At 42.0% G+C, this 26277-nt stretch overlaps 1 protein-coding gene across 2 annotated transcripts; it reads left to right on the top strand.

Annotated features, from left to right (window-relative positions):
* Positions 1-2489: 2489 nt before the first annotated feature.
* On the top strand, positions 2490-24613 carry LOC124134697 (ras-related protein Rab-5C-like). Of its 2 annotated transcripts, none has more exons than XM_046499718.2 (6): positions 2490-2853; positions 16401-16558; positions 17582-17733; positions 18555-18680; positions 20470-20563; positions 22310-24613. In XM_046499718.2, exons 2-6 carry the CDS (start codon positions 16423-16425, stop codon positions 22414-22416), a joined length of 615 nt encoding a protein of 204 aa, XP_046355674.1. In that variant the 5' UTR covers positions 2490-2853; positions 16401-16422; the 3' UTR covers positions 22417-24613. The 2 variants fall into 2 exon arrangements, with proteins under 2 accessions (XP_046355674.1, XP_046355673.1); XM_046499717.2 differs by lacking the exon at positions 2490-2853 and adding an exon at positions 14709-14844.
* The last annotated feature ends 1664 nt before the right edge of the window (positions 24614-26277 follow it).

Genomic DNA, 26277 nt, shown 5'->3' with positions numbered 1-26277 from the left:
AGACATCCTGTGTGCGGAGGTGTCCAAGTAAGACATCCTGTGTGCGGAGGTGTCCAAGTAAGACATCCTGTGTGCGGAGGTGTCCAAGAAAGACATCCTGTGTGCGGAGGTGTCCAAGAAAGACATCCTGTGTGCGGAGGTGCCCATTTAAGACATCCTGTGTGCGGAGGTGTCCAAGTAAGACATCCTGTGTGCGGAGGTGTCCAAGAAAGACATCCTGTGTGCGGAGGTGTCCAAGTAAGACAATCCTGTGTGCGGAGGTGTCGATGTACGTAAGTCATCCTGTGTGCGGAGGTGTCCAAGTAAAACATTCTGTGTGCGGAGGTGTCCAAGTAAGACATCCTGTGTGCGGAGGTGTCCAAGTAAGACATTCTGTGTGCGGAGGTGTCCAAGTAAGACATCCTGTGTGCGGAGGTGTCCAAGTAAGACATCCTGTGTGCGGAGGTGTCCAAGAAAGACATCCTGTGTGCGGAGGTGTCCAAGTAAGACAATCCTGTGTGCGGAGGTGTCCAAGTAAGACATCCCTTGTGCGGAGGTGTCCAAGTAAGACATCCCGTGTGCGGAGGTGTCCAAGTAAGACATCCTGTGTGCGGAGGTGTCCAAGTAAGACATCCTGTGTGCGGAGGTGTCCAAGTAAGACATCCTGTGTGCGGAGGTGTCCAAGTAAGACATCCCGTCTGCGGAGGTGTCCAAATAAGACATCCTGTGTGCGGAGGTGTCCAAGTAAGACATCCTGTGTGCGGAGGTGTCCAAGTAAGACATCATCCTGTGTGCGGAGGTGTCCAAGTAAGACATCCTGTGTGCGGAGGTGTCGAGGTACGTAAGACATCCTGTGTGCGGAGGTGTCCAAGTAAGACATCATCCCGTGTGCGGAGGTGCCCATTTAAGACATCCTGTGTGCGGAGGTGCCCATTTAAGACATCCTGTGTGCGGAGGTGTCCAAGTAAGACATCCTGTGTGCGGAGGTGTCCAAGTAAGACATCATGTGTGCGGAGGTGTCGAGGTACGTAAGACATCCCGTGTGCGGAGGTGCCCATTTAAGACATCCTGTGTGCGGAGGTGCCCATTTGAGACATCCTGTGTGCGGAGGTGTCGAGGTACGTAAGACATCCCTTGTGCGGAGGTGTCGAGGTACGTAAGACATCCCTTGTGCGGAGGCGCCCATTTAAGTCATCCTGTGTGCGGAGGTGAATGTTGAATAACTGACTTATATCTTAAACGCTTTGCGACACAGTTAGAATTTGTAAAAGTCATCTTAGTGGGATCCGTGACATGATGTCAAATAGCAACGCATGCTTCCGACTAACGAGATCAGGTGGTCAGGCTTGCTGACTTGATTCGAATGCAGACCCATGTGATACAAATGTAATTTTACTGATTATAGACCAATGCGATACAAATGTAATATTAACGAATGCAGACCAATGCGATACAAATGTAATTTTACTGATTATAGACCAATGTGATACAAATGTAATATTACTGATTATAGACCAATGTGATACAAATGTAATATTACTGATTATAGACCAATGTGATACAAATGTAATATTACTGATTATTGACCAATGTGATATAGTTTTAATATTACCGATCAATAAATATTACATATTACAACCAACGCCTCAATTCCTGCTTATACTATATTTAGAAATTAATTTGTAAGGGCAACATAACATCACAGATTCAGATTTAGACGATGCTAGTAAATCGTTGATGAGAAAAGTTATAACGCACATATCACATTAGCTTTTGACGAGGCCTTCAGGTATTAATACCTATCACCTATGTAACAGGATATTACGTGTTGAATACCACACCGTGTAACATGTAAGGTTATCCCGAGTAATATACCCCGTATACTCCCAGTGCTACACCCCTCGTATACTAAACTCGTGATCATTGAAATATTTATAAAGATGTAGACTTGCTCAGGCTGTTTGGAATAAAGCCCGCCGCCATATATCGCACAGCTGCCTTGCGCCGAGTGTTTAAAGGGTGTCTGCATAAGGCCTCTTTCATAATAGAGGTATACACCCACTGAATTACACAGCACTGGAACGCTTTCACTGCGATGTCAGATAAGCGGTGGTATGTTTATAACAGTAAAACCTACTGCCATTATTCAAATCTATATTTGGAGTGAGGGAGTGAGTGTACAGCATTTATTATATGATATTGAACCGTGTTCATAATATTCATATATATTGATATAATGTTCAATATTATGCATTCACAATATGAAATACTATATGATAACATTCAAAACGAATTTCCTTAAAAATGTGCAATCGGGAATCATTTCTTAAACAGGCCATTTCGTGGAAAATGAGAATTCGCGTAATTGTTGGATTAGTTTAACATTAAGTGGAAAAGGATTGTCGGAATGTCAACGCTTGGTAGGAATATATGAGTTACACTTACACCACATTTATGTATAAATTATAAGGTATCTTTAACGGTACGTCAAGTCTATCGATCACACCTATACGAAAGGTATCAGTTTCTGTGCTATGTTACAGCATACGGCAGGGAGCTTGTGACAGCCTTCATCTACCGCTAGAGGGAGCTATAGAAAGAAAGTCCAGTTGATACACTCGGTGTCACGAATGCGTAATAACTCCAGTCTACACCAGCAGAAATACTGATTCAATGGATGACTGACTTCGAGGGCCGTGGGGGGGACGAGAAATATACAACTGGGTGTTCATCAACGGTTTATATTTGCCAGACAAGTTTGGAGGATTATATCCGCTTTAAGGGGGCGTATCCACAGTGCGTGTATTTGACTTGATTTGAAAACAACGCCTTTGACAGATTCTGTTTCTTAACGAAGATGATCCAACACTAGAGGTAAGTCATGTGCGCAGTTTGTAAGATTCTCGGTCAGCAAAATGGCTGGTTGGTGAAAATGACACTGTTCCAGTTTAGCTTGAGGGACTTGTTGACCTTTGACCCGTCGTGTTGTACGCGAGCAGCGGATATGTTGTCGTTGACTGTCGCGCTCATGAAAAGTGTTGTATTTGTGAGTGTGTTTGAGGCAAAGAAAACATAGCTAGGGAAATATATATACAGTGTACGTGACAACGAAGAGAAAGCGTGCAGTGTCACAGAGTCATAAATCATTGCACTCAAACAGGAAGCTACCTGCATGCACATGTTGTGACGTAAAGTAAAAAGACAAACTTAAAATAGGACAATTTGACATGAAATTATTAAATATCAAGTGGTTACATGGTGTTATCGAGAGGGTGATAACAGTAAGCCCACGTGCATTATCAGTGAACATGACCTCTCTGATTGGCTACATGGTATAATCAACGAGGAAGCACGGGCTATAGTACGGATACGGGCACTTCACAAATTGTGTTCATTTGAACAATCTCTCTGTAGCTGACCCATGCTGATTAGTTAGCGATAACGGATAATCCGTCATTGCGAATAACGAATAAATTAGTCTATTGATTATAGACCCAGCGGTGATCTCTATTGAGTAACTTACTATAAAAGCATATAAGACCACTCTATACAAGGGGGCACGGGTGGCCCAGTCGTCTAAGGCGCCGCAATTCGCTGTGCAGAGTTGCGTCCCTTAGGACGCCAGAAACCTATGATTGTGGGTTCGAATCCCGGTTCGCCCCGATTATGTTTCTAGGTTTGTCGTGCTGTGGGTGTCACCGAAGTGGTAAACGTCTGAGATCACTTCTGGCTTTCCACCCACATTAAGCTGACACGCCGTGATATACCTGGAATACTGTTAAAAGCGGCGTTAAACCTAACTCACTCACTCACTCCACCCTATACAAAACAGGGAAGGTGGGGTATCCTTGTTATTTAAGCTTTCGCTCGTCACGCCGAAGGTTCCCCACCTGGGTCCAATGTGTGAAGCCCATTTCTAGTGTCCCCGCCATAATATGGCTGGAGTATTGCCCAAAGCGGCGTAAAACCATACTCACCCACTTACTCACTATAACCATGAAGCGAGTGAGTATGGTTTTACGCCGCTTTTAGCAATCCGGGTTCGATTCCCCACAATGGGTACAATGTTTGAAGCCCATCTCTGATGTTCCCCAAAGTGTTATTGCTGTAAAATTATTGCTAAAGCCATACTCACTCACTATAGAAACAGTTACGTCACTTTAGACTAGACTGTAACCATCAGAGATGGGCTTCAAAGATTGTACCCATGTGGGGAATCGAACCCGGATCTACGGCGTGACGAGCGAACGCTGGAACCTCTAGGCCACCACACCGCCCCTGATACCAGGAAACAATGGATGATGTCCTCAGCAGCAAGTATATGGTCAGCGAGAACATGGAGACAAATGGTATACATTGAATATCGTTCCCTGGGATATTCCTGAATTGACGTATGTTATGAACATCATGCTATGGCAGGGGGCACGGGGGCCCAGTCGTTTAAGGCGCCACGATTCGCTGTGTAGGGTTGCGTCCCTTGGGCACGCCAGAAACCTATGATTGTTGGTTCGAATCCCGGTTCGCCCCGATTATGTTTCTAGGTTTGTCAGCACCATACCTGTGCTTGTGGGTTTTCACCGAAGTGGTAAACGTCTGAGACCCGCATCGCTTCGGGCTTTCCTCCCACATTAAGCTGACACGCCGTGATAAAACTGGAATACTGTTACAGGCGGCGTTAAACCCAACTCACTCACTCGTGCTATTGCGCCGTGAATGTAAGGGTTATTTGAACTCATTCATGAAATGATGTAAACCTAAGATCTAGCATTAAAGAATTATTAATCTCCTATTATTAATAATTACCTTTTGTGAAAGAAAATGTTCAGCCATAAGCATTGAATGAATCAACGTGTTCTGATGACGTAAGGTATCATTCTGTGACGCAATGTTTAACGTCATACCGGATTGTTCTGAACAATGCAGCAGTATTATATCACAGTATTATTAGTTTGTGAACCGCTTATACTCACATTTGTAAATATTCGATATCACTTGATCTTGACTAATATCCGTATTGGTGTTATTGTAACTTACGCCACACACATGACAAAGGTCGCATAGCCAAGACAAACAGTTTGTCCCAGAAATAAAAATACCTAATTTAAAATATAGATCTACAAAATATAATATCAAAACCAAATGGACCCCAGAACATTGCTCAATTACAGATTTAAGGCAATCTAGACTTGCCAAATCATTCTAGACTTGAGTTGGATTCATTTCTTAATTTATTCTCTAGGGTCAGGGTGGCAGTCTACATATACTGATATTAAATTTTATTGTCATGCCTTGTGAATGACATATGCATTTTTTTTAGTCTTGACCCTATTATCAATCGGCTGATTGTCTGTAAAACATAAATAATCTTATATATGATTACAACGTCAAAACGTCAACCTCTGTCACATGTAGAAACACGAAAGCACCAAATCCACAGACCCACTGTTTACAAAGGTGACTCCAGGTGTTGAACAAGATGAAAATATCCTGCCCTACTTATGAGAACTACAGAGTGAAGAATCATTGCAAAACTATACTTTTTAAGTGTATAATGAGTGTATATAATACGCGCCGGGCTGTCGCTGTACCGCATGAGATGCGGGTCTTGAAACGATGTACTATTGGCATATTAATCGTGGCATGCCTGAATTCCCGACCTGTTTTGTTATTGAATAGGAAAAGCCGAGTGACTGTAAGAATTGGAACAGTATTTGATGATGAGATGATGATGTGAGAGAATCGATGCTCGTGACGAAAACCTGCACATGGAATTGATTAAGGTTTTTTTTTTTATAATTACCTGTTAATGTACAAAGAAATTAATGAATCCGAAAACCAACGAGGCCGAGTGTTACTATGGAAACCGGCTTCGTGTCAACTGTGAAAACTAAAAATGGACTTCTGATTGCTGACATCATTCATCACGGATTTGTAGCTTGATTAATTCCGTTTGAATTGCATGGGCTCTTACTGGTGTTTTGTCGGAAGTGTAATCTAATGTGTGTTATGTGTACCACGTGATGGCTCATACTTGGCATGGTGGGATATTTTCTTAATTTGAAGGGGGCACGGGTGACCCAGTCGCATAAGGCGCCGCAATTCGATGTGCAGAGATGCGTCCCTTGGGCACGCCAGAAATCTTAGATCTTTGGTTCGAATCCGCCCCGATTATGTGTCTAGGTTTGTTAGCACTGTTCCTATTCTTACAGTATTCCAGTTATATCACGACGTGTCAGCTTAATGTGGGAGGAAAGATCGAAGTGATGCAGGTCTCAGACGTTTACCACTTTGGTGAAACCCACAAGCACGGGTATGGTTAGACAAGCCGAGAAATATTCCGGCAAACAGGGCTTTCAAATTGACATCATAGGTTTCTGTTACACCAAAGGGACGCAACTCTGCACAGTATGATAAAGTCACTATCAAACCGTGTAATGTCACGTATATCATCCATGGTGGGATGATAATTATCCTTGTTCCAGATTCTCTAGCCTTACTTCAAGTCTTAACTGTATGATAACTCCATTGATGTACAGCATTTCTATCCTTATAATAGGCAAGTCTAGATAAGTAGACGCTACGCCAGTCTTTAAAAAGGACAACTTGTTCTTATTATCTATATAATCTAGGAATTATGATTTAAACTAACAATCATTGACTTACAGACGTGTGCAAGTCTACACAGACCCATGCAGTTCCACTACCATGCTACACCAGTCAGAACATATCTCTTTAGCCTTTTTATTTTATATGCATTTTTGTATTGTATATTTTATCACAACAACCACGTACAACGCGACTAGCGGGATCGGGGAGTCAGGCTCACTGACTTGGTTGATGCATGTCATCGTATTCTAATTGCGTGGATCGATGCTCATGACATCAATCACTGGATTGTCTGGTGCAGACTCGATTATTTACAGATCGCCGTCATGTAGTCGGAAGACCTCTTGTGTGCGGAGCTGTATGTTGCATGACTGGCTTATTTCGTCCAGGATCTTGTTTTATGTTATGATTAATTAATCACTTTGCGACACAGCTAAAATTTGTGAAAGTCATTCTTAGTGGGATCCGTGACATGACGCCAAACAGCGATCCATGCTTGTCGTACCTGTTGAACCGTATTGGTGAAAGCTAAAGATAACGAATTGAACGTATGTTTTTAAATACCGTTTGACTTCGTGAAGGGAAGAAAGTACCCAGTGTGAGTGATTTGAAAAATAGCCATTTTCCATCAGTCCCTTGTTGGGTTACCGTCACGTTTTTCATGTGCTTGTTCTAATATGTCAGTATTCTACGTGAAGTCGTCAATTTGATAACTCTTATGGACATGTTGATTGATGGTAAAAGTAGCAACGCATAGCATGCTTTAATACATTCCTACAGTTGCAAGGAAATGAGAGGGCACGGGTGGCCCAGTCGTCTAAGGCGCCGCGATTCGCTGTGCAGAGTTGCGTCCCTTGGGCACGCCGGAAACCTATGATTGTGGGTTCGAATCCCAGTTCGCCCCGATCATGTTTCTAGGTTTGTCAGCACCATACCCGTGCCCGTGGTTTTTACCAAAGTGGTAAACATCTGATACCTGCATCACTTCGGGCTTTCCTCCCACATTAAGATGACACGCCGTGATATAACTGTAATACTGTTAAAAGCGGCGTTAAACCCAACTCCAAAGAAACGTCAGGACGTACAACAGACGTTCATGGTGTTTAGATCGCGGTCAGCTGCCCGTCCTTGAATTGCACGTGTTTGCCTGCGACCTTTAACGGAACATGCACCATACAGGCTGGGAAATACGTATATGTCTTAAAATAGCTGATGGGAAATCCGAAATTTTTGAACAATGGAAAGAACAGATCCGTATTTGAATATACGTATGGCAGTTTACATTATGACAGTGTTCAATCCCACATGCGTAAACGGTGAACGGCATGGGAACCATGTGTAAATTGTTGGGCAAAAGGAAATATACACTTGAAAACTAGATTTGACCAAACAATTACAAACGTTATCAAGCTGTACTAAAAACAGTCGCTGAAACACTGCAAAGGTAACGTCCAAAACGTAAGTATATTACCCGTATCAAATACCGGTGGGGAAATGGGGCTTAACGTCGCGTCCAAGATTATTGCACTTATTTAGCGACGTGCGTGCACGTGTGTGTGGCTGCTTGTACTAGTCCACATTAATGCAGATTTTATAGTGCTAGTCCACTGAGACACCAAGCCGCAGTTTAACATGAATACCCCACTCAGACACAGTATACTGACTCTGAACCGACCAGTCCTTGTTTTAGCCCCTTAATGCCGAGCGCCAGGCAGGGTAACAACAAGTACCATCTTTCAACGTCTTTTGGTATGACGCGGCCTGGGATCGAACCCCGGACCTTCCGCTCTCCGGGCGAACGCTCTACTACTAGGCCACAGAGGCGATTTAAATACATCACCGCCGAGTATCCATTTCTTGTTTGTTTCAGTTTAGCCACGATCAAACATGGGTGTATACTTCCTTTTGCCAGACAGTATATATTTATTATATTGATAACGGATGACACATGATATTATATTTATAACTGACGACAGTGTACTATCAGGCATTCGTAAACGATGTCCACGTGTTAAGTAACGCGTGTATTAATTTTACACAGCTGTGACACGTCACTGTCTCACACCGTGGTTCTTGAACAATGGAACAGGTAGATCATATTGCTGTAGAGACCATTGCGCATCACTTTTATGTGACCATCTGTTTCGCAACAAATTGTTTTGGGATCACGGGAGACCCAGTCGTTTAAGGCGCCACAATTCGCTGTGCAGAGTTGCGTCCCTTGGGCACGCCAGTAACCTATGATTGTGGGCTCGACTCCCGGCCGCCCCGGTTATGTCTCTATTTTTGTCAGCACCATACCGTCCTTGTGGGTTTAACCGAAGTGGTAAACGTCTGAAACCTGCATCACTTTGGGCTTTTTTCCCACATCAATCTCACGCACGGTGATGTCACTTGGATAATGTTCGAAGCGGCGTTAAACCCAACTCACTCACTTACAAAGTTCATTCACCTTTCTTTTGGTGGCAAAACTGACTGCAACATTAGGGACAGACAATTCAATAATTCTATTATCGAAAAAATTAAATTGTCTCAGAAAATGCTTGAAATAAGTAATCGTGTTGACTGTTAGCCAAAATGAAATTTTCAGCCACACAAAATACATTGTTGCAAGATGTTTTTGTTTTTAAAAATAAATATATAGGCTCACAGTTTTAATTTACTCAATATCTGGTTTTGCAGATGTGGCTGAAAAAATATCTAATTTCAAAACAAAATCCCAGGCCCCGACACTCAAATGCTCGATTTCCTAATTATTTAAACCCCTCTCTTAGTTTCACTTGTTTCTTTACACACGAATAGTTCAAGCAAGAACAACAAACCCCATGTGTCACGATGTGTCACGATGTGTTACGATGTGTCACGATGTGTCCTGAGGAAAACCTGGAACTGAACCCACTCCAATGCCTTTCCTAGTTAGTATTTCTGTGGTGTGAACTTGTTCTAGGACACGATATTGACATACCTTGACGATATTGACGAATTCGACTCACGGTGGTGATATTGACGATATTGACATGAAGTGGGGATATTGACAAACGCTGATGACATTTACATACATTGACGATATTGACATGCAGTGACGATGTTGACAAACGCTGATGATATTGACATACATTGACGATGTTGACATGCAGTGACGATATTGACATGCATTGCCGATATTGACAAACGCTGATGATATTGACATACATTGACGATATTGACATGCAGTGACGATGTTGACAAACGCTGATGATATTGACATACATTGACGATATTGACTTGTAGTGACGAACGCTGATGATACTGACATACATTGACGATATTGACATGGAGTGGGGATACTGACAAACGCTGATAATACTGACATACATTGACGATGTTGACATGCAGTGACGATATTGACAAACGCTGATGATATTGACATACATTGACGATATTGACTTGTAGTGACGATGTTGACAAACGCTGATAATATTGACATACATTGACGATGTTGACATGCAGTGACGATATTGACATGCATTGCCGATATTGACAAACGCTGATGATATTGACATACATTGACGATATTGACATGCAGTGACGATGTTGACAAACGCTGATGATATTGACATACATTGACGATATTGACTTGTAGTGACGAACGCTGATGATACTGACATACATTGACGATATTGACATGGAGTGGGGATACTGACAAACGCTGATAATACTGACATACATTGACGATGTTGACATGCAGTGACGATATTGACAAACGCTGATGATATTGACATACATTGACGATATTGACTTGTAGTGACGATGTTGACAAACGCTGATAATATTGACATACATTGACGATGTTGACATGTAGTGACGAACGCTGATGATACTGACATACATTGACGATATTGACATGGAGTGGGGATACTGACAAACGCTGATAATACTGACATACATTGACGATGTTGACATGCAGTGACGATATTGACAAACGCTGATAATATTGACATACATTGACGATATTGACTTGTAGTGACGAACGCTGATGATATTGACATACATTGACGATACTGACTTGTAGTGACGAACGCTGATGATATTGACATACATTATCTATATTGACATGCAGTGACGATGTTGACAAACGCTGATGATATTGACATACATTGACGATATTGACTTGCAGTGACGATATTGACATGCAGTGACGATATTGACATACATTGACGATATTGACATGCAGTTACGATATTGACAAACGCTGATGATATTGACATACATTGACGATATTGACTTGTAGTGCCGAACGCTGATGATATTGACATACATTGACATGCAGTGACGATATTGACATAAATTGACGATATTGACATGCAGTGACGATATTGACATACATTGACGATATTGACATGCAGTGACGATATTGACAAACGCTGGTGATATTGACATACATTGACGATATTGACATGCAGTGACGATATTGACTTGTTGTGACGATATTGACTCACGGTGACGGCATTGGTATAAATTGACCGCATTGACCGAAGTGACCTGACTGGTCACGGCTGTGACTGTTTTAAACATTTGCCTTATTTTTCTCAACTCGAAACTTTATTTCAGATATACCGACGTCTCGAATTTGTTCATCCAGTTATTGGTTCAATTAAAGACGTAATTCCTGATGAACACACCTTTCTGTATTGAACCCGTGGACCGGCTCCAACTATATATGTGTACGATACAACTCTAAGTGGTGATTAGTCAACGGGAAATATGTTCGGATTAATAGCATATGTTCTTTTCTTCAATACTTGTTTATATTACACCCGTTGACCGGTTCCAACTATATATGTGTACGATACAACTCTGAGTGGTGATTAGTCAACGGGAAATATGTTCGGATTAATAGCATATGTTCTTTTCTTCAATACTTGATAATATCACACCTTCAATGTTTAACATCTTGAAAAGATATTCCCAGAAACGTTGCTTTGTCTATCCGTCTTCTTATTATATTCGTTTATGTCGAATGTCCGGATGTCTCGAATTCGATCAGATCAGAAGGTTCGACTGTCGTTCATTGAAGACCATTACAATTACATCACAGTAATGACTATTCGATATGTTGGAAGTCTATTTCATTCTGTAACTTGTACCAGGTCTTCATATGTCTCTCCCCGATTATGTTTCTAGGTTAGTCAGCACCATACCCGTGCTCGTGGGTTTCACCAAAGTGTCGAACGTCTGAGACCTGCATCACTTCGGGCTTTCCTCCTACATCAACCCAACTGGCGTTAAACCCAACTCACTCACTCACCCATTTGTTTCTGGTTTTAACTCAGTTAAGATAATCACAATGTCAGTCTCCCAGTCGTGTTTGAGAACATGTTTTAGAGGGAAAAGTCCACGGGTTGCCCCGTTTGTATCTCAGTTAGAAATCCACTTAACGCCACTGAATTGACTCTCTCGCTGTGAAACCTGACTCGGATACTTATGTATGTGAAATAATACATTGGCACTTCTCTCCCTGAACGCAGAGCCTGGCGTGTGTCGGATGTGGACAGCAACACTCATCCCGTCGAGCAATCGGTTATCTCACATCCGTACATTCAGATTGTGGACGTGAAGGTCATAGGTCAAGGACAGCAAAGTTCATCATACTTATATCCCGATGATAGTCATTGCATAGACAATAAATACCCTTTCCTGTAGTTTAACATATTGGTAGGTGTGATCTACAGGAGTGTCACGTGCCCTTCCTTTTAGTGCCCTTTCATCTATACTGCCGGACAAAATGAGCGAGCAAGTAAGCTTTTTCGCCGCTGTCGGCAATATTCCAGCAATATCATTACGGAGGACACAGAAATTGGCTTCACACATTGTACCCATGTGGGGAATCGAACGTGGGTCTTCGGCGTGACGAGCGAACGCTTTAACCACTTGGCTACCCGGACAGAATGAAACAAACAAGAAATGGGTATTGGATGGTGATGTATTTGATGCGGGTATCTCGTTGTGTTTTGGACTTTAGGTTTTCAGTGTTTCGACGACTGTGTTCAGCCCGGTCCCATTTTGATAACGTTTGTAATTGTTTTTGTCGAATCTCGTTTTAAGTGTTTACTTTCTTTTGCCCCAGAGTGTATATGAGACTTTGTGAGAGAAATGAATAAGCAACTTTAGCATCAGCCTTTATGAAAGTAGGGATTATATCGAACTTCAAATAGTAATTTGAATCTGGAGGTATACGCATGTGAACCGTCGACATTGTGGTCCACGTGACGAGTGAGGGACGGAGTGAGTGAGAATGTGAATGATGTGGTTTTATTGCCGATTTTAGCAATATTCGAGCAATATCACAAAGGGGACACCAGAAATAAGCTTCACACATTGTACCCATCTGGGGATTAGAACGCGAGCCTTCGGCGTGATGCACGAAAGCTTTAACCATTTGGCCTCCCCACAACCAACCACGTGATGAATTGTGAAAAGAAAATGCACGTGCTGAGATGGTACCAATGTAACGTCAGAAAAGAACTGTCCATTATCCAGGACATAACTATTATTATTAAATATAAAAGTAACCTTGATAGTGTACTTGTTTTTCATTTTGTGATTTTGAGAAGCGCCTAACTTAAAAGTCGGCTCTATTCCTTTTTTGAAAATGAAAGAGATTCTGTGTATGTTCCGTGTGCGACAATTTTACCCCATCACACATTGATACGGCTACCCTGGACTAGGTTACCTCGAGGTTTTTGTGTGCACAGTTGAAACTTTATTAATCTTTAAAGGCAGATAGTCAATAACATAATTATGATAACTGTATGACATCATCATCATCACCATCATCATCATCGTCATAATCTCGTCACATTATTTATTTATTTGTTTTTTATTTTATTATTATTGTAATATGTTATTATTGTTATTATTATTAATATCATCCTTCTCTTCCTCCTCCTACTACTGCTACTACCACCACTACTACTACTACTACTACTACTGCTACTACTACTACTACTGTAATTCATTTATCGATAACAGTATATATAGTCAAAGTTACACGTTTCTCCTCGAGTATATAAAAACATTGTTTTATAATGTAATATACAAGAGAAACCGACACTGACACTATTCTGCTCGGCTAACCGATATGTCAACAGCATGTTTTGTCCTTACTTCCCCTTCTCACTTGCTATTTTCCCTATTGCACATCGGGCACCTTATCTTTATTGTATCTTAATGCAGCAGTTTCCTCGCTCATTATGCCCTGTAGTTACGCGGAAATAATACACCCCATCACATGTGTACACATTAATAAGTACACCACACAAAATAACAATTTCAAATACGATTCAATATTGTTTTCAATTTTGATAAAATATTGCATATTTGATGGTCCTGATATATATTCCATGTATGGCTCACCGTAGTAGTGGTATGCTAATCTGTTAATCACGGAACTTGACAATAATTACACGCAGGTCGCCATGCTATTCGCCATCCCCCCTGCTGACCTCATCGTCATGGCTTTTATAAGGGATGACGCAGCCGCTCAGTGTGGCGTGCAAAGTAGGTCAGTAGGTCTCGTACATTGTCAACTACTTATATAATAATACGTCGCCATTCTTCCTAAAATGGTTATATAAATGTCATTTATTAAGGTCTTGTGACGTAAACAGTTGATATTCGTTGATCGTGTTAGGAGTAAAATGATGTATTATCGTGCGTAAAACTTTTGATCAGTCAATTTTCGAAATTGTAATATTTTGTCAATGAGTTTCTCTTTAATTGATTTTTTATGGACTTTTAATGCTCGTGTCGATTGCATGACTAAGTTTCGCTAACGGGATCCGCTTAAGTAACACTAAAACATAATCAATTAACAATCAATACACAGAACCTGGGATAAATGGCGTACAGTAGCAAGAGTTGTCTCCCTTGGACCGTTTAATCTTTAACACTCCCACAACAGATACATCGAATATCGCAACACTTATATCAGATTTGACGATATCAACCTTTTATCACGAAAAGTAATAAGATATACTATCATGTCTTAGATCGCAAAGCACGAAATCGGATATAGGTGACACCGTTTACTCTGTTCAATCGACATGACTCATATCTATATACTAACTCGGAGTCATCAAGGGTCGTACCAGGTGTGTTTATAGCTGAGGAAGAAATTGAGTTGTTGTGCGACAGTATCACATACCCCTCAGTTATGGCCGAGCTCATCGTTGACGTAGCTAATAGTCGTCGTTACTCCGGACACCTTGGCAACTCCAGGTAATAATAACCCGTCCCTTCATTTACAGCATATCAAAGAAAGCTCAGCATTAATTTATCCCATTCTCATTTTTTATAACGGATTGGGTAATTTTATAGTTGCTGAAAACGTTGAAATATTGGTGTTGGAATGTATTAGATATCATCAAATGTTGATGAGGTTTGGACGTATGGCATGATCAAAATCGTATGTGGTGCTACAATTAGTGAAAAGAGGCAGAATTTTAGACTGAAAGTCAAGTGAGCTCATGTCGTGGCCTGTTTGTCCGGTGCGTTGTAAACATCTTGTCCTCAGATACCACTGGACCAATGAAGCTGAAGCTTCACATACTCCAAATTGTTCACGAGGTTCGATTGTCACGATATGGATGAAATATTACCGACGTGAAGTTAAATATTAAGTCACTCAATCACTCAAGAGGTTCGAATCCGAATTTCAAGATGGCCGCCAGGGCCGCCATGTCTCAAAGCATACTTACCTCTGGAAACTTCTTCTCCTCTGAATTTGCCAGACTGAGGGAACGGAACTTTGGCAAGTATAGTTCTTGTCATGATGACATCATATTTTGTTCAATTCATTAGATTTTCGCATTTAAACAGAACATATATCAGTGCTGCCTTTGAATTTTTAAATCATTGACTAAATATCCAGGCGAGCTACAGTGCCGTGGTACTATTGCTAGATAAAAAAAAGTATGATTAAGTCCGTGGTCTAAGATTAAGTTTTTTAATGCATATTGTGTGAGTGCTACCGGTAGGACAAGACATGCCTACCATTTTCGTGAACACCTAGGGTCATCACTGATTTTCAGTGATCCAATCATGTAATTTTCACTGCTATTTTACTTCCAATGGAATCAGTTTCGGTGGATAACGGAGACTGGTTATGCTCTGGCATTGACGTTTTATATTTACCATCTTTGTAATCTTTTATCCTCACATTTAAATTTATCTTGTCAAAAGTCCAAACATGGCATTGTTTAAATGAAGTCTAGCTCCCTTTCATATGAGCACATATGTTTTACTAAATGGTTTTAAAATTAGTTTTACTGTATTTATTTTTAATTATAATCCCGTAGACCAAAAACGGTCCTTATCCTAACACGTTCTTTCTATTTTTATTTATTATTTGTATTGTATGGTGAGTTGTTGTTTAATTGTTTGTCTGTTGTTTAACGCCGCACTCACCAACATTCCAGCCCTATTGCTTGTCGTAAGAGGCGACTAACGGGATCAGGTTGTCAGGCTCGCTGACTAAGGTCGATGCATGTCATCGTATCCCAATTGCGTAGATCGATGCTTCTGATGTCAATCCCTGGATTATCTGGTCCAGACTCGATTATTTACAGACCACCGTCATATATGGGTGAACGACAAATGTACGATAACGTGTTTATGTTCAGTTTTAACTGACTCAAGGTCGTTTGAGGCTATGTCCACCAAGAAGGATGTAGCTAGACCTGAGGAGACACAACTACAGCGTAATATAGCAGTGCACAAAGTGTGGATGGCTGTGAGAGAAAGGAGTGTTGACACTGTGGTTCCGTGGTTTTCAGGGACTGTCGGTCTGCAGGGGTGATGAGCAACCAACCGAAACCGAAAACCCAGCACGTGAAGCTGGTGTTGCTAGGCGACCAAGGGGTAGGAAAGTCCAGCCTGGCGCTCCGGTTTGTTCGCGGGGAATTCCACGAGAATAGCGAGGCTACAATTGGGGGTGAGTTGAGGTCAACGTTATTCATCCCTTCTCAAGTCAATGCATCGTCCCGAGGCAAGAATATCCACTAGCTTATATGAGCGAACACACTATTCCTTTTAAAAAGTGGTTCAATGTTACAAACGTTAAATTTGGGATCACACTCTCAGTAAAGTACACATTCTGGTACTTTGTTATTTACACCGTGTAGATTCGGGTTCGAATAGGTCTTCAGCAGCTCATGCTTGCCGTAAAAAGGTGACTGCTTGTCGTAAGAGGCGACTAACTGGATTTGGTGGTCAGGATCGCTGACTTGATTGATGCATGTCATCGTATCCCAATTGCGTAGATCGATGACAAGACATCAATCACTGGATTGTCTGGTCCAAATCCGATTATTCACAGACCGCCGTCATATGAAAGTGTAAACTCAAATATAGCATTTGTTACAGCCTATATCAACGTCTAGTTTTTACAGACTTTGATATAGGCTAGTGGACACTCTTGCCTCGGGAGCATGAAGTCATGCGTAAGTACCTATTCATCTTCATAAGCGACAATGCTTGTCGTAAGTGGTGACTATGCTTGTCGTAAAAGGCAACTATGATTGTCGTAAAAGGCGACTATGCTTGTAGGAAGAGGCGACTAACGGGATCGGGTGGTCACGCTCGCTGACAGGGTTGATGCATGTCATCATATCCCATTTGCTTGGATCGATGCTCATGACATCAATAACTTGATTGTCTGGTCCAGACTCGATTGTTTACAGACCATCGTCATGTAGCTGGAATATTGCTGAGTGCGGCGTTAAACAACAAACAAGCTTATTAACACACAAAAACTGAAGGCAGCAATACGAAATCTGCAACATTGTTCAGCGCAATAATGCACCAGTCCCGGCCATGCTGTTATCAGCCAATCAGGAAACAGTAGTCTGTTAGTGGGTGGCGCCTATTTTTGTCTGTTTATGGATAGGTAAACTGAAATTATTATTATTTTTACATAATTGTCATAATAACATGACATATTTGCCGTTACGTTTAGCCGCGTTCCTGACGCAAACCACGAATGTGGACAACCATTCCATCAAGTTCGACATCTGGGACACCGCGGGGCAGGAGCGCTACCATAGCCTGGCTCCCATGTACTATAGAGGCGCACAGGCCGCAATTGTCGTCTACGATGTCACAAGCGCTGTAAGTCATGGACGTGTACAGCACCTTAACATGTTGAATAATGCACAAAGAGAAATTCTAAACATGCATGACTTCATGATCGTGGAGTGAGTGAGTGAGTTGGGCTTAATACCGCTTTGAACAGTATTCCAGTTATATCACGGCGTTTCAGCTTAATGTGGGAGGAAAGCCCAAAGTGAAGCAGGTCTTAGACGTTTACCACTTTGGTGAAACCCACGAGCACGGGTATGGTGCAGACAAACCTAGAAATATAATTGGGGCAGCCTGGATTGGAACCCACGATGTTTCTGGCGTGTCCAAGGGACGCAACTCTGCACAGCGAATTGCGGCGCCTTAGACGACTAGGACACCCGCGCCCCCCATGATCGTGGAAGTCCAAGTAGAAAGGTTGTTTAGTAATGTGACAATCAAAATACAAACAGGGGCGCAACCAGGCCAGTTTTAAGTGTAAGCAAAACCAAGTTTATGAGGGCGTGAAACCATGTAGGATTTGAATTAATAATTTACTGCGAAGATGTTAAATGAGGTTTACTTTTTTGTTTTAAATTGTGCTTTTTTAGGTGTTTTTTTCTAATGTGTAAGCAATTGCTTTTCTGCTACAATGGTAGTTGTGGTCGCCTCTGACAAGGATGAAGTTTCTTTCAAGGTGTTATCTAGGGGCAATTGCGGATGCCTGAATTTCGAGGGGGGGGGGGGGAGGGGAGGGGAGTATGGTAAGGGTGAGGGAGGTGGATTATGATGTGATATTATTGTGCATATTTGCATGTTAAGTTTTCATGTAACTGTTCGAGGTTTTTAGAGGTTGCTTGTTCTGGTTCCAGAATTCTTATAACCGAGCGTTGTCATGGGTACGAGAGCTTCGACAGCAAGCAAACTCCCAGATAGTCCTGGTTCTGGCGGGAAACAAGGCAGACATGGCAGGCCCAAACAGAGCCGTTCTGACAGAGGTAAGGACAACAGTGCACTGCGTCCAGCTCAGCCGACATGAACAGAACAACAGAGTTTTAGTAACATTGTAATACACCCATCACCCACGTGTAGCTAAGCGGACATGAACAGAAGCATGGCATACACACGGAATATTAATAACAGAACGTTAAAATAACACGAAACACTGGCCAAAATTCTAAGGGATATCAAGAGATCATTGTCGCAGATACGGGACATCCATACACAGAGCTCCAGATTAGCTTTTGGTGTTGTGGGTATTTTACCCATGCATTTTAAAATCATAGGGTATCAGTAATTCTATCTGCGTATTCAAATTTCTGTTACCCACTAGTTTTGACACATGTGGGTATTTAAGTTAAATATTTAAAAACACTATTCATCTAGTCCCTGAAAACTGGTGTCGTGTGGGTTCGAGAGCTTTATAGGACTCAAATATACCACGATACTTCCACAAGAAAGTGTGATGGCAAATGATCATGATGTAACTGTCATCGAGGAGTTTGGCAAGGTTGACGGAATGCCCGTTTATAATTTCAAAATAAGTTGCTGATTTGCTAATCGAATACGCAGGGTCACTTCACAATATTTTGATGATACGCACAAGTTTTATTTTTGTAGCGTATCTGTAATGATCGTTGCGTATTTGATACGCTTGGATTTTATTTTACTGCGTATTTCTGCATTTCTGATGCGTATTTTACGCAGATACGCAGCTTATCTGGAGCTCTGCATACACTCACCATACCACTGATTGAACACTGTTACACGGTGACTCCACATTATTACATCCTTCATCCAGGTGTAATTACTTGCGTCAAGTAGTTTAGTGTAGGGCATTTCATCAATACAAGACGGACGTTGAAAGACATACGCATACACTTCCCTATGTTTTTGTCATAAAGAGTCGGAAAAAGACAAAGTTAAAGAGGTGAGATGAAATTGGGTTTAACGTCGCGTCCAAGATTATTGCACTTATATATGTGTGTGTGTAGCTGCTTGTACTAGTCCGGACTGATGCCGATTTATAGTGCTAGCTCACTGAGATACCATGCCGCAGTTTAACATGAGTACCCCACTCAGACACAGTATACTGACTCCGAGCCGACCAGTCCTTGTTTTAGCCCCTTAATGTCGAGCGCCAGACAGGGTAACAACAAGTACAATGTTTTAACGTCTTTTTGTATGACGCGGCCGGGGATCGAGCCCCGGACCTTCCGCTCTCCGGGCGGACGCTCTACCACAAGACCACGCAGGCGGTCCCAAAGTTAAAGAGCCACAGGGTTACTTCCGTTTTAACATTGACCTACTGAAAAATGTTTTTCCTGACTGAAGATGTTCTTTAGGTTTCAATTGTGTTCCTCATTTCTGAAATTGTCAGCAATCAGGTAATTTAAAATTAAACACCAATATAGCTTAGTGAAACAATAAATCATATTAATTTCTATTTCTTAAGTTATCTGTGTTCTTAACTTATGTACCCGTGAACATCCGGGTTAGACCTGGTCTTCAGCAACCCATGCTTGTCTTAAGGGGCGACTACGCTTGTCGTAAGTGGCGACTAACGGGATCGGGTGGTCAGGCTTGGTTGATGCATGTCTTCGTATCCCAAATGCGTAGATCGATGTTCATGATATCAATCACTGGATTGTCTGGTCCAGACTCGATTATTTACAGACCGCCGTCATATAGCTGGAATATTGCTGAATGCGGTGATAAACAACAAATAAACATCTTAACTTTGTGTTTAATTACCTTCTTTGTAACTTCCTCGTGTGTGTGTTTTAGGACGCAAATGCATACTCGGAAGACAACGGGTTGATATTTGCCGAGACCAGTGCTAAAACTGGAATGGGAGTCAATGACATCTTCATCAAAGTCGGTAGGCCAATCTTAGTGTTCATTTGTGTTCATTTTATGCTTCATCGACAATACAATTGTAAAGGATGTGGGCCCTATTTGGCCCACTGAAAATGTTAAATTTTACAGTTACAGAAATCATCTAAATTTTGGTGTGAACCTTATCAGTCATGTCCACTGATAAGTAGGTTTTTTTCTTTTCTTACACGTGCATATTTTGGTCTTCTTATTTCATCAAGAACATATATGGCTACAATAGGTGCAAATGGTCGAGTAAGTACTTTTTTGACCAAAGAGGAAGTTTTTACCGTATGTTTGAACTAGTTTATCGACATCTCCTGGGACACGGGTGGCCCAGTCATCTGAGGCGCCGCGATTCGCTGTGCAGAGTTGCGTCCCTTTGACACGCCAGAAATCTTTGAATGTTGGTTCGAATCCTGGTTCGCCCCCATTCTGTTCCTGGGTTGGTTACTACCATACCCGTGCTCGTGGGTTTCACCAAAGTGGTAAACGTCTGATACCTGTACCATTTCGGGTTTTACTTCCACATAAAGCTGACACGCCGTGATATAAGTGGAATACTGTTAAAAGCGGCGTTAAAACTCACTCACTCACTCAGTCTTAATTTGAATGAGAACAGGACGATGTTTCCTGTGTGTGTGATGTGTTTTTTGTTTCAACGATTTGGTTATGTTCGAATATTAGAAACCCTGTTCCTGGAAGCATTACAAAATTAGCAATTGTGATAACCATTATATTCCGACAGGTTTGTCGGACAATATGGCGTCCCTTCGGAATTTGTGATACTAAACTCTTATAGAAACACCAGCTGGCTGTACAGTGGGTGGTGTACCAGGGGATGCCATGTCTGAAAGCCGATGTCGTACAGCTGAGTGAGTGAGTTGGGTTTAATGCCGCTTTTAACATTATTCCAGTTATATCACGGCGTGTCTGCTTAATGTGGGAGGGAAGCCCGAAGTGATGTAGGTCTCAGACGTTTACCACTTCGGTGAAACCCACGAGCACGGGTATGGAGCTGACATACCTAGAAACATAATCGGGGCGAACCGGGATTCGAACCCACAATCATAGTTTTCTGGCGTGCCCAAGGGTCGCAACTCTGCACAGTGAATCGCGGCGCCTTAGACGACTGGGGCACCTGTGCCCCCTCGTAAAGCAAGTGCTGACGTCGCATCCCTTACCCCTTACTCACTTTACAGGGTATTGTCTAACCTATGCTAACCGTGACAATACAGCTGTACTTACCGTTCTCTCCTATCTGTTCATCGTTTAATCCCAGTACTTCTATACGTCACGCCAGGGGCCTACGGATCGTCCCGTAAGGAAAGTGCACAGCACACTTCTCCATCTCCTATTGGCTACAAATTATTAAATATTTATAAAATCTTGATACCAATCTCTTCCTTAATCACTGATCTCGAAATACGTATGCTTTGTTTCCCCGGAAGTGTACTTTTAGGATTGCAGATCGAAAAGGCAAACGGGTTTTGTAAAACAAGATGGCGGCCCCTTGAAATCACCACCGATTATTCTTTCCGATCTCGAGGTTCGCAATATGTCCTACAGCTCCCATTGGCAGACCTTTCTTACGGGACAATCCGTAGTCCTTAGTAGTAACACTTAGAAAGTAAACCTGATATGAAACGAGCATGAGGGGTTCAGTAACCACAGCTCTATCAGTATTGCTAAAAGCGTTAAAAAACTAAACTCACTCACTAACGGACAGTTTCCCTTCCATGTTCTTCAGCACAGAAACTGGCCCGCCGACTCGACCAGGGGGACGCGCTGGACGGAAACAGAGATGGAGTCAGGTTAAAAGGGGAGCAAGGCGAAAAGAAGAGAGGTTGTTGCTAGGCAACCAAATAATTGACAGATCTGTAAAAATATACTCGATTGTACCTGGTAAAGGACCTGTGATAATACTTCCACTCAGCAGCTCTGTGTCATATTTAAAGCAGTAACAGTCTTTAAACGCGCGGTAGTGTGTATATAATTGTATCTCCGATGTATGTTATGGTGCAAAGCTTACATTATAGTTGTGTATGGACACACCTTTATGACTGTATCATCATCTTCCCGAGGCAAGAGCGCCCATTAGCCTTTTTATCCGAGTCTTGTTTCCACCCTTGCCACATCAACCCCACTTTCCTGTGCTAAATATGATTGGACTATCGCGCATATCGATAGTCCAATCAGAGAACGTTTCACAAAATCAACATCCACGACAGGTACACCTTCGTATGAAAGTGCTTCACCGCTGCCTGTCTTTGTTGACACGAATATGTCTTTTTCATCTTGTAAAGCCCACAACGATTGCCTATGTTTTTGTGTCAGGGATGAAATCGCGAACGTTTTTGTTATCTAATCGACGAGGTCGTCGCCTATGGTTGTCGCTTTTTTTTGAAGCTATGCGAGACAAGAACGGCGATCTGATTGGATACCGCGTTTTCATTACAAGGGGCTCTTGGTCTACGCGAGGTGGCGCCAGGGTCTAGCCAAGAAAAGTGGCCTTGACTATGGCAAGGGTAGAAACTAGGCTTTGATTTTGGCTAGTCGACATGCTTGCCTCGGGAAGATACTATATTGATGTCCGTTTCATTGAGACTATTAGCAGCTCTTCGAGGATTTGTCAAAAAGATGATTATTATCCTTCCATCATCTGTCAGCATCACACCTAAGTGATGACATCCACGGCTTGCGTCACTCGGACACGACATTATATAATATTACACCATTACGGTGACGTCACGCCATTGTTCTTGCAGTTGATTCAGAGCCAGCAATTCGCTGGTCATTCTGAACGTGCATTTTTAACAAGTAAAGCTAATACTATAGGTCATTATGCACAATTATAAAGAAATTATATCAACCATAGAATGGTTTAATTCGGCGAAATCACTCGAATCTGTTGATTCAGGAAGTAGAATATACGAACAACTTCCGGTATGAACAGATTCGTGATTTCGTCATTGCTGAATATTGTTCAAGCGGCGTTGTGTAACTGTATAGCTATGTTTCGCTCTTATGACGTTCATATAGGCCTACCAGTTCAACAATGCTCACTTCAATCTTACGCGGCTGAATGTCCTGGGTTAACCCCAGCTATTAAGGGGCTATGATCGAAATAACAAAACCCACCAGTCTGGTATGTCCAAGATTTTGTATTTAGTTCAGATATCGTCAACTTTGAAAAGTCATGCAGACATCTCTCCGGCTTCTCCGGCTTCTACCGGCTTCTACCGGCTGTGCAAATATCTGCTTATTAAGAGCCGCGGTTTTTTAAAGAAATATGCCAACCAGATACGTCAAACATCTGAAAGGTAATGGTGTAATTACCGCGCAGGTATCGTCCAACACACATTGAAGCTCTTGTACCGAGGGTCACAAGTACCCCCGCTTCTATGACATAAGTATATTTATTGATTTCTCCTATGTGAAAGTCAGGAAGACGGATGCCCAGTCGCTTGAGACGTATATAGGCCCCTGACTATGCCAGGATCCGCGGGTTCGAAGCCTTAATTCACCCTTATCACGATCCAGGGTCTGTCTTGGCCCTCTGAGAATGTGGGTTTCACTAAAATGATACACGTGACTTCCGCCTTTCCTCCCCCCTTAGGTTGACACGCTGTGATAAAACTTGAATACTGTCCCAAGAGGCGTTAATCACAAGTCACTCACGAACTCTCTTGCCTTAAGAACTGATGGGGCGAATGTCCATCCATAAGTGGCTCATTATAAAGATAATCATGAATGTATCCGACTTGAATATCAATGTGTGTGGTCTGTTGATGATTGTGTACGAGGACATTGACAACACTAGATGATAATAGAACTGTTCTAAGGCATGCTGTACTTATTAATCCTTGTATAAACTTCCTGTGGCAAAGGAAACGACATGTAGGAGTTTTTAATAAAATTCTTGCTTTAGAAAAGAAACTTTGAATTATGTTGATGTGTGATGTGATTTAATACTTGTAGTCATCTACTATTGTCCTGCTTTAATCATTGATTGTATTTGCACTTAAAACAAATAAAAACGTTTACATAGAAATTAATTTCGTTTGTGTCTTGGAGGTTTTGTATGTGAAATAACCCTTATTACGTTAAAACTATATACACTACTTCTCACAACTACCTACCTCCATGTAGCAATATTACTGCGGAAGGTAGTGACAGTACAGTACCACGTTTGGACCTACTTATTCTGCGTCCAACTGCGTTAAGCTGATGTACTCCCGGTTTTTCAGCAAATCGTATCACAGTAAAGGGGTATGTACTTGTGAGCAGTAGGGTAATGGTACGATGCGATGTGCGATGTGCGATGTGCGATGTGAATTGAGGTTGAAGATTATTGCATTTATATACCGAGTTCGTGTGTGCGTGCTTATGTGTGCTCTTGTACTAGTCCGTACAGTAGTCCGGCTTTATAGTGTTAGCCTACTCAGATATGATTTGTTTGTTTGTTGTTTAACGCCGCACTCAGCAATATTCCAGCTATATGACGGCGGTCTGTAAAATATTCGAATCTGGACCAGTCAATCCAGTGATTGTGATCATGAGCATCGATCCACGAAATTGGGATACGATGACAAACATCAACCAAGTCAACGAGCCTGACCACCCGACCCCGTTAGTCGCCTCTTACGACAAGCATAGTCGCCTTTTTTCGACAAGCACGGGTTGCTGAAGACCTATTCTACCCCGGATCTGCACGGGTTACTGAGATATGACGCCGAAGTATAACATGGATACAGGGGGCACGGTTGACCCAGTCGTCTAAGGCGCCGCAATTCGCTGTGCAGAGTTGCGTCCCTTGGGCACGCCAGAAACCTATGATTGTGGGTTCGAATCCCGGTTCGCCCCGATTATGTTTCTAGGTTTGTCAGGACCACACCCGTGCTCGTGGGTTTCACCGAAGTGGTAAACGTCTGAGGCCTGCATCACTTCGGGCTTTCCTCCCACATTAAGCTGACACGCCGCCTTATGACTGGAATACTGTTAAAAGCGGCGTTAAACCAAACTCACTCACTCACTCACTCACTCACTCACTCACTGTGCACTGAAGGACAGAGCAGAAGTCAGTGAAGCTGTCGTCGTTAACATCACGATCTGATTTTACATGAACCTAAAATCTGTAATTAGTAGAATATAATTAATAAAGCTACGTCATGAAACAATGAATTTACATTCTTTAAATTCACAGTTGTTTACAAAATGTAAACTAAAACACTTTGAAAACGCGTATCCGATTTTTTGTAATATCTGACAAAGTGGCTACAAAAATCAGATTAAGTTGATCTGTGTATTTAGTCATGAGATAATCAAACACAACAATATCATTTTGTCACACATCATCATTCTTTGGCAGGCGAGTAAACATTTACTGCTAAATGTCCTTCGAGTTGAAGTTGATTTTGCGTTTTCATGGTGTGTCAGAATATTTAACTATCGCTGAGTGTGACGGATCTTTGAAACTAAAAGCTTCCCTTAAGCATGACATGTGATTTACACATGTCTGTCGGGGAGGGGGTGTCACGTACCTGTCACATTAACGATCGGTTGGAATTACAACCTGCACTTGAATTCAACTGTAAATGATAAAACGCAATTTAAAACAATCTCCCGTGCATGTCGCCCAAACACATCCGTTTATAAAGAGACGGAACACTGTCTGCCCTTTGACAAAATTCACCACTTCCTCTCCCCTCCTTCCGA

The sequence above is a fragment of the Haliotis rufescens genome, unplaced genomic scaffold, assembly GCF_023055435.1.
Source record: "Haliotis rufescens isolate VD_foot unplaced genomic scaffold, xgHalRufe1.0.p SCAF_4, whole genome shotgun sequence".
Taxonomy (NCBI): Eukaryota; Metazoa; Mollusca; class Gastropoda; order Lepetellida; family Haliotidae; genus Haliotis; species Haliotis rufescens.
The sequence above is the reverse complement of the archived record's forward strand: the minus strand, read 5'-3'. Positions and strand labels throughout refer to the sequence as shown.

Coding starts and splice junctions, on each gene's coding strand:
- LOC124134697 (XM_046499717.2), top strand. CDS start 14,780: ATGGCCGAGCTCATCGTTGACGTAGCTAATAGTCGTCGTTACTCCGGA. Junction 14,845..16,400: donor GGACACCTTGGCAACTCCAG/GTAATAATAACC, acceptor CGTGGTTTTCAG/GGACTGTCGGTCTGCAGGGG. Junction 17,734..18,554: donor TCTACGATGTCACAAGCGCT/GTAAGTCATGGA, acceptor TTCTGGTTCCAG/AATTCTTATAACCGAGCGTT.